Genomic DNA, 9,587 nt, shown 5'->3' on the forward strand with positions numbered 1-9,587 from the left:
TCCTTTGGTTGCAGGGCATCAAAGCCTGTCCCCATGGGATCCTGTGATAGCCCTTCTGCTCTTGAGTCCATTTTGCACGTCCTCCTTTTGCCCTTCGTTTTCATAATATGAGAAATTTTCTGAGAGAGACATCGCTCTCAGAGGTCCCATTCTTTCAGCTATGTCCACAAGAAGCTGTCTGGAGTCAGTCATTCTGCCCATGTTACTGGTTGATGTTCTGGACACGAAAAAACAGGACAGTGCAATTGTTCAAATACCTATAAATAAAGTTATAATGCTTTAATAACAGACATTGCCTGCGGATCCACTCTCTTTAGGGACCTTACCATGAGAATCCTTGCCCATTTGGACTATTTTTTAGCACTTCCCAGTATAATCAAAAACTAAAATAAAATTATTTAGTGTTTACTAAGGGAGGTTGTTCCATAGCTCTCTAAAAAAAAGATATTTTTTGTCTTTTTAGACTGTATTTGGAAGTATAATACTTGGAATTATTTTAGATTAAATCTTTTAAGCGTTATTCTTTCACTGGCTTACATTCTGCCTGAGCATTTTGAACTGACAGGTTGCCTCATGCCTTAGTTCCCACGACACAATGACTATAATGCAAGTTGGAGGAATAACTGCATTTGCAACCCTGTTACTGTTTTTATTTGCTCTGAAGACAAAAGTAAGTACTATTAATGGATTATGTAATAACAAATAATCTAAGCTGTCACGATTTTAGTGACAGCTTTGTATCTCTTTTATCAAGTCACTCAATTTCTACTAGTTCTGTTTGCATCTCCAGAACTAGCAATGCTCACAGTAAAAAAAAAAAATCAAATCGAGCGGTCTGTGCTGGAAACTGTTAAACTACCAGGACTGATCCCACTCTCCCACAAACCTCTGTCCCAGCTTCATTCTTCTGTCCACAGGTTTGCTATACTAAGGGCAAGAGAAGCCAAAACATGTAAGTGGAATGCATTGTATTTCAAAATGGGTTTTTCTCATGAACATATTACCATGTATCTGTTCCTTTCTTAGAGCCTCTCTTGCAAACACTGATGAGTATCAATAGGAAGGTAGCAGCAGCTGGAAGTCAGTTTAAGAAGTTAACAAAAACAGAATTAGAACTCAATTAAATATGTTTTATGGAATTATTCAGCTTATTAACAGACCAGGAAAAGGAGCAAAACCTTAAGTCAGCTGCAATAATTTCAGGATTTATCTTTATGCATGTCACTGACGTTAGTTTATTAATCACCATCCCTAACAACAATTTTTGGGGGTTCAAAATGTGTTGGCCAACTGCAGCTAAAGAGTTTCACTGTGCTTGGTGTCCTCAGGAAACCCTGACAAGCATGACCACATCAAACACCTCAAGCATTCTGCTCATCATTGGGGCAATTGTCTGTATCCTTATAAATTCATATGTAAGTGGTTTACTTGATGTGCACTTATTAGATATACTGACATGAGTTAGCCTGTACTGTACAGCACCTGTAATCACTCGATCTGCCAGGGGTAATATCAGTAGCTTTGTATCACACTGCAGCAAACAAAATAAAAATGTTTAAATGCAGAGCTCTTTTTCTATGTGATTTTCTCCTATTTCATTCCCTAATGAATGGCAAGACCAGACAGCTAAAAAGGTGTTTAAAGTTCCTGTGGGTTGTCTTGTAAGAAAAACTAGTAAGTCTTGCATCTTCCCAAACCAAATAATCTTCTATCACAGTTAGGTAAGTAACAGAACTGAAGTGGATTCACATTTGTTTTAGATTACCTACTACATCATTTGATAGTTCTGTTTTTATTGTGCAGTTCTTTTTGCGTTTTTTTTTTTAATCTAATCAGAATACACCTTTCTTAAATTTAGCGCTGCTGGTGATTCAAATGCAGCGAGGGATGACATTTTTATTCGATTCTGGCTTTCTTTCCACAGTGGCAATGCTCACAGTTCTTTGCTTTTTCTTACAGAAGTCCCAGGTTACATATCCTTTACCTGGAGCTCTGCTCTTTGCTACTGTAAGTAGAACACTTATACGGCATACTATCTTTCATAGGAGTAAGACATTATCTTGCTCCAAACTCTTTTCTTTTGCTTAAACTTTCAAACTATGTGCCTAGCGCAAGCCTGCTGTCAGTTCCCTCCCTCGGTATGACCTGCTGTTTGACACAGGAAGGTGCCGAGACCTGTATATCAGCAGGTCATTCTGTGAAACAAACTTCAAATCATAAACCATACATTGGTATTTCTCTAAATTGCCCCTTTTATACTACAATTTATTGACAAATGAGGCAAATGGCAAGCAAGTACTTTTTGTTTGGTGTAAATTGTAGAAACTCAAAAAAGCAAAACTGAATGTAAGCATTGTTTTCTTCCCTCTTCCTACAAGGATTTGACAAAGAAAGCAGCTGAGCTCGAAAGTCAGCCCACAGAAGAGCAAAGCTCCATGGATTATGCCGAGACAGCACAGGAACTTTACAGTGATCCCAGGTGAAAACCTTGTGGACCACAGAGTAAGGAGGGAAAACATTTGAGTGGAAGGAGTCACGTTGGTTACTGTAAATATCTTTTAAGAGTTGTTATTTTTACTTTCTTATGGTTGCTAATTTAATAAAGATAAATCAGCAAAAAAGAAATCTAGTGGAAGTGGAAGGAGAGAAAGGAGAGGAAGGTCAGGAGCGAGGTCACCTTGGGATTAATTACTGCAACACTGAACATGGGCACACATCTCACGTATGTAGCAACTGAAGTTACTTAAGATTTAACTCTAGCAGTATACTGCTAATTTCTGAGCATTTTGAACTATTGACAGTATCCCTTAAATTTAGCATCTACTCCGTTAAGGTTGACTATTCTTCCTTTTATTTGAAGAGGGCAGAACTGAGGTGGCAGACTGAAACAAATATATCTGGTTCCTGCTCTCACGGGTCCCACTGTATTAAAAGTTGTCAATACTTGAGACTTTCAAAATATATTTCATCTTAAATCAAAGTTTTTCATGAAGTTAAAAACATAAGCCTAGTGCAACTTTCATGGGCTTTCATACAATATACTAACGTTGATTTGGGGCTTCTGGGTGCTTGGTCACATATGTCCAAAAAAAAAAAAAAAAAAAAAAAAAAGCTGAAAAGATCTGTAAATGTAAATTTAAGGCCACTTACAGCTCTTATCCTTCATAGGCGGCAGGAACCACTAACCCCAGGGAATTCAGGCCATACAAGCACATCTCAGTGTTTGGAGTTGACCGGCTTGTAAAAAGTTTAGCGCAGAAAACTTTAACATTGGTATTTTAGTATGTGGCATTTTTCCCATTCTGCTATTTAAATATTTTCATTGGTATACTGAGACTGTCGATATATAAAATTGGTCTTTATGTCCCTTAGCTAACATTTTTTTCATTTGAATTACTTGAGGATTTTTTTCTTACCATCATTAGTTGCAAAGACTTAAAAAACAATTTAAAATAAATTTTAAGAGACCAAGCTAACACACACCCAAATAGTAACAATGTGAAACTCAAACCATAGGTCAGTGTTGGCTTGCTCAGGAAATGAAGATACATTTCTGCCATAAGGATGCCAGGATGGCAAAGCCAAGTAACATTAATTTTTAAATCTGTATCCAGCTTTCCAAGAAGTTTAACCCTTATATAAGCAAAGCTTAGCAGGAAGCTACATACATAGGCCCACATTTTAGATTCAGTTGAACAAAATTCCCTTAAAAGGTGACTGTTAAATAGAGTACCGCTTTGCGGATGATAGATTTCTCTTCAGACTAAAACCTAAGTAGATCACTCCTGTCCAGAGTAACAGAAAACTGTTAACTGCATCACTGACCAAGTTTAGTGTTTATTTGAAGGTAGGCTTAAATTATTTATGAAGCAAACAAAAACTGCAGTCACAGTTAACTAAATTAAACAAGTATATAAAGAGCTGGATGATTAAGAGTACGTCTTTTAACTCCTTTTCTGGAAAATAAGTTAGAAAATAAGAACACTAAAGGCAGCTTTCAGAAGTCAATTATTTGCTCACCAAAGTCGAAGATGACACGTAACTTGTGGTTTTGTCCCAAAATGAGCAATAATGTCTGAAGAACAGAGCACAGAAATGACGCATCAAATGGAAAGAAAACTTCCACTTTAAGATCTGATATAATTTAAAATAAATAAATACCATAATCCATAAAGTAAAACGAACATTTTATAGTTTTTTTTAAACTTCTTGTATGGGGTTCACAGACCTGAGAATACACCCAAAATAACTTGTCCAAAGTATTCCTTTAAAAAATTATAAATTATTGGTAACAGTTTCTTTAATGGAGATTGCAGGAGTAGGTCCCACATGAGTCCATATATAGCCCTTCTCTGGTCTTGTAGGAACAGTAGGGAAGGGAGATGATCGAGATTTGAAATATTCCGAAGGTGCATGACAAACAAATTCTAAATATTCCATTTTCCTTGGGAGATCTTCTTCTGGTCCTAGAAAAAAAATAAACAATCTTCAAAGACAAAATTTAAAGGCATAAAATTGGGAGTATGCAGGACTTAAAAATATGCAACAACAGCCAACATCCCTTAGAGAATGTGACTTTTCAATCAATGACTTTCCTGGCGAAGTAGCCTCAAATACTAGGCAAGAAACCTCTACCTTTATTTTTGCTGGGCTGATTTCTGCCCCCCCAACGCCCCCTTTGAAGCATTCAGTTATTTGAGTGAAGTATTTTAGTTAATATATTTTAAATAGATACTATTTGTGGCCTGCCTGTCAAAAGGACTTTTCTGAATTATTAATAATTTTATGATCAGTAGCAGAACACTCTCTATGCCAGCGCTTGCATGCTATGTATTTTAAGTACCCAAGATGAAGATCAGCTAATTCAGGTCACTTTAAAAGAAACAGCGTGGACTGGTATATCAGATTTATACTGTAATAACTTTGATTCTATCTATGGAATAATAATTTGATCTTTAAAGTTGCAAGACTATAACTGTGCCCATGAGCACAAGTACTCAGATAATCGCACTCACTGCGGTAGTGCTAATCATATTATATACATAAGATAAAAACAAAAGGTTATTGAAGTAAACGAGATGCTTACAGGATTAGGGTCTAAAATGTGGAAATTGCATAAATTATCTTGACAAACTAAAAAGTTCATTTAAAAAAATACAACTCTGCATCAGTCTAGGCTCATATATGTAGTTGTATAAAACGAAGTCTTAAAGATTACCTATGATATAGGATGCTGGGTCAAAACAATCTTTGGGGCTGGCTTGCGTAGGAATGAGCCAGGTTAGTGCAGCACTCTTTTCACAGTATTGGTCCTGAATAAACCCACGGATCTGAGCATAGTATGTTTTTCCATCCTGCTCATCAACCACTGAAACAACATCTCCAATTTGATAGTATACACCCTAGAAGACATACAAACGATAATTACATCAAACAATCTGATTTTAGAAGCTTCACTCTGTGATTCTGATTCATATCTTAAGTATCAGTATCTTAAATTATCCCAAATTACCCCAATCTTGAAAGACAGCCTTAATTCAGCCACACGCAAAAGAACGGTGGTGTAAGATAGAGTACTGTCTCACCTAAGCAGTCATCAGCACTGCTTGTGCACAATCACCACATGTCTAGGAGTCTGAGGCTACGCGCCTCCTCTCTGCAGAGCGGAGATGGTCTCATTCTGTCAGAAGTAGGAGAGTGCAACACCACCTTCTAGAAAAAGTAACTGTAGTAATTTCCCTGTGTGTGCAGGGAAAGCAGCTTTCTGTGTATGAAGAAGTTCACTCAGCTGAATGCAAAGGAGTCCCAAACCACAGATCCACCTCCTGCCACCTTCCAGGTTGCTCTGTAATGTGTGAGGCTGCGCAGCAAAGGCAACTCACTTCATGTTATAACAGCGTCGCACAGCACAATGCAGTGCCTGCACTATCAGTATGAGAGTTTGCCAAGCATCATCCAGGAGGGTTTTGTTTTTAAAACAGGTTTAAAAGACCTCAAAACCCCCAAACAATCCCCTTCTCAACAACACAGCAAAGTATCAAAATAGAAATATTTTGCATAAAGAGATCAGGTTAAATAAAACTTTTGACATAATTCTTAGGAATTTCTGAAAAAAAAAAACCAAAAACACGCAAGAAAAGACATCAATTCTCTTCTGAACTAGTCAACAGCAAAAAGAGTCATCTGGGATGCAAGACACGAAGGTCTCTAGAGAGCATACAGAAGCTCAGTCTACCACTTCTCCTCTGGCTGTGCAGTCTCCCAGTGGCTATCCTGACCTTTTCTTTGGGGGAAAAGACATTTCAAATGGTTTGTTTGTATTACCGGGAAACAAAAGCAAATTTCAGAACTAAAACTAAACAAAACTAGAAAACACTAACACCTTGGCATGCTGGTAAAAATGCTCTCACACATGAATGTGAGAAGGCTAGCTTCTGCTTTCATTGCAATAGTCAACAGATCTTGTTCCCAAGGTGTTCGAGACTGCTTGCACCCAGCACTGAAACGGGAGCCAGTTTAGATGTTAGGGCAGCACAACCCATCCCCTCTACAGGCAGTAATACTCTCTGTGCCTAAGGTAGGAAACCACACAAATTTAAATAATCATCTATAGTCACTTTTGCTTGACCTCTGCAAGGTGAAAGTTGAAAGTTTAAAAACCTCAACTGCAATAATTACTAAGGAAACCAGATGCATCTTTTTCTTGGAAGAAAAAAATGGGACAATGACAACTATGTAAACTATCTTGCAAGACTTAATGGCAATGACATAATGTCATAAGGCAGAGCAAAATCCTGCCCAAGTGCTAGGCAAGAAAGAACAGTTTCTGTGAATACATCCCTAGTGCTTTCACCGTCTGCGGTAATTTTTGAGATTGGAAATAGAAACAGCAAGACCTTTTTTGCAAACAAACTTGCATAAACCATACCTTATAAAAGATTGATTCTGCCGTAATTATAGTGGATACAGACTCAGGAGCCTTGATGGGCTAAGAAAAGAACACAGAAATGGAAAATCAAAAGCATTAAAACAAACCAACCATGTAATATAATTCCAGGTTGTTTTTTTTTTCCTTTTAGACAACATACTGATACATTATCTTCTTAGAAAATTACTAAACACCAGAAACCGGGTACAAACATTTCAAACATTTGTACTTTAAATTGAAAACAGTAAGTTAACATTTTCATTCTCAGGATTTTAAGTGGAAAGGTAAGTATTAAATTCACATGACTGGTTTCTATTTACACAAAACTCCTTCCCTCAAGAAATGAAGGACGGGCTGCTGTGCGGACCGGTGAATCACGCAGGCAGCCGTGCCCATACTACTGAGGAACAGACCGACTCCGACATTGATTACAACCACTTCCTACCCAGCTTTCAGTCTGATTTTGCGACAGGAGCTGCAAAACTCCGCGCTGGGGTCCAACGCGCCGGCAAGGTGAGCCCGGCGGGGGCCGGGCCGGCCGCGGCCCGTGGGCCCGCCGAGGGGAGGCGTTTCTTCAGGGGACGAGACAGGGCTCCAGGTCTGCCCCGCCCCGGCACAGGGCAGCCCGAGCCCGCCGGGGCCCTGCAGCCCGCCACTTCCCATCCCAGCCGCAAAAAGCCACACACCACCTTACGTTTTTTAACTTAAAGATGTGCCTCCTCCCCTTGCCCTTCGTGGAAACCTTCTTCTCCGCGGCGGGCGCTGACTTGTACTTGGTGTTCCTCAGCCGCGCAGACCGCCGGTGGATCTCCTGCTTACTCTAGGGGAGGGGGGGAATCGCCGAATAAATACACGGAAGGACGCTGCCCCGGACGGGAGGGGTACGGCAAGCCCATCCCTGCCCGCCCCGTCGAGACCCGGTCTGGGCGAGGCGGCGGGGCCGGGCGCGGAGCTGGGGGCTCGGCGCCGCCGGGCTCACCTGCTTCCCGCCGCCGCCTCCGCCGTTGCTGTGCTGGGCGGCGGCCGAGGTGGTGGCGAAGGCGGCGGGCCCGGGCGGCGCGGAGCGGGCCGTGCAGTTGTTACACAGGATCTCGCCCTGTCCGCCCTTCTTCCACATGGAGGAGGACGTGCTGCGGCACACGCTGCAGGTGGGCTTCAGCCCCAGCGGCATCCTGCGGCCGGCGGCAGGGCCCGCGGCCCCTGGCAGCGAGACGGGGTGGACCGCGGCGCCAACACCGGCCCCGGCGCCGGCCCCTTCCCGCCGGCGGCGGATGTCGCTGCGGCGAGGCGAGGCGCGCCGGGAGGAGCGGGGCGGCCGGCCCTGCCCTCTGCTGGCTGCGGGGCCGCCCGCCGCCGGGGGGCGGCCGCGGACCGCCTCTCCTCGCCTCGCCTCACCTCAGCGCCCGCCGTGCCGAGGCCCGCGGGGCACCGCCTCCCGCCGGCGGCCGGGCCCGCCGCGCTTGGGCCCCGGCAGAGGCGGACGGCTGCGGCCTGGCCCGGCCCGGCCCTGCCGGCGGGGTTGGGGCCTCGGCTTGCCAGGGAGGTTTTAGAGCCAGAGCGGAGCTCCATGGGCCCGTGTCCTGGCAGCGTAAAGGCTGTTTCCCTCAGAAGTGGCAGACAGTGAGTGTTGGCTCTCGGACCCCAAAGAGAAGGAGTCCCTGTTCCAAGCAGGGCACATCTCTTGCCTCAGCAAAAACCGTGACAGAGAGAGCAGTGTCCTTGCCATCCTGGCGAAAGCCAGTGGCAGTCAAGGGGGAGACCCGATGGGTGTAGCAAAGCACAGAAGCTGCCTCCTGTACCTGCTCCATTCCCATTTGCAGGGGGATGCTGGACTCCATCATCCAAAGATGTACAGCTGTCATCCTTCCTGCTCACCAGAAAATCAGAGCACAAGAGATGGTAGTCGTTTTGATTCAGGAGAATAGTGACTGTGAATCTTGCCCTCAACATACACCAGCTTTAGTCTTCATTAAGCCAACAGCCCCTTTTGCATGAACCCTCAGTCATGTATTGAATAATTTAAAAGGCTAGGGAATGAACGCATGTCTTTGTGAAGTTTTGCCAGCTAAATGCGGGAACCATGGATCTCGCAGTGGTTCCTCACCCTGATGCAACTTACATGGCCTCAAGCCATCCCTTATAGATGTTTCTCTAGTCTGATACCGAGAAAGAAATGCCCGCTCACACACAAAGATTTACAGCCTCTTAGTTTCCATGTGTCGCCATCATCCTTCATCCTTAGGTTTTATTTAAACCTTTGGTGCAAATTAAGTTGATTTCTTTTTGTCTTGTTCTCAGTGAACGCAAAGAACAAATAATTTTCTTCTTTAATAAGATTTTTTACATAGAGGAAAATGATCCTGCTAAAATCAAATTGTTATTTTATGTAAAATAGAGGCTATTTCATTCAATGGTATTATGGTAACAATTGCAAAATTAATAGACATAATTTGCAGGGATCTGTTTACAGATGCTCCACTCGCATGCAGCGTGCCGTGGCTGGAGGGCACAGTTCCCAGTTGTTACTGTCCCTGTGGCTTGCCTGGGTTGATACTGACTGATGGGCAGCTACACTTAACCTCTTGCACTCCTTTCTTTCACACCAGCTTTGACTTTCTTGTCTCAGGTGCCAAATTTATTTCTGCGTTTTGATTTAAAT

General features: G+C 42.7%; 1 protein-coding gene across 1 annotated transcript; it reads right to left on the reverse strand.

Moving 5' to 3' along the window:
* Positions 1-4,170: 4,170 nt before the first annotated feature.
* Positions 4,171-8,163, reverse strand: GATAD1 (GATA zinc finger domain containing 1). Its single transcript, XM_076331521.1, has 5 exons — positions 7,908-8,163; positions 7,623-7,748; positions 6,929-6,988; positions 5,219-5,402; positions 4,171-4,466 (listed from the first exon to the last, which is right to left on the reverse strand). Exons 1-5 carry the CDS (start codon positions 8,097-8,099, stop codon positions 4,276-4,278), a joined length of 753 nt encoding a protein of 250 aa, XP_076187636.1. The 5' UTR covers positions 8,100-8,163; the 3' UTR covers positions 4,171-4,275.
* Between the last annotated feature and the right edge of the window lie 1,424 nt (positions 8,164-9,587).

The sequence above is a fragment of the Aptenodytes patagonicus genome, chromosome 2, assembly GCF_965638725.1.
Source record: "Aptenodytes patagonicus chromosome 2, bAptPat1.pri.cur, whole genome shotgun sequence".
NCBI classification, from domain to species: domain Eukaryota; kingdom Metazoa; phylum Chordata; class Aves; order Sphenisciformes; family Spheniscidae; genus Aptenodytes; species Aptenodytes patagonicus.

Excerpts from the sequence above, each read along its gene's own strand:
- GATAD1 (XM_076331521.1), bottom strand. The coding sequence starts at position 8,099 with ATGCCGCTGGGGCTGAAGCCCACCTGCAGCGTGTGCCGCAGCACGTCC. Across the intron at positions 7,749-7,907 it reads GAGGCGGCGGCGGGAAGCAG|AGTAAGCAGGAGATCCACCG; the intron begins GTGAGCCCGGCG and ends CCCCTCCCCTAG. Across the intron at positions 6,989-7,622 it reads ACATCTTTAAGTTAAAAAAC|CCCATCAAGGCTCCTGAGTC; the intron begins GTAAGGTGGTGT and ends TTCTTTTCTTAG.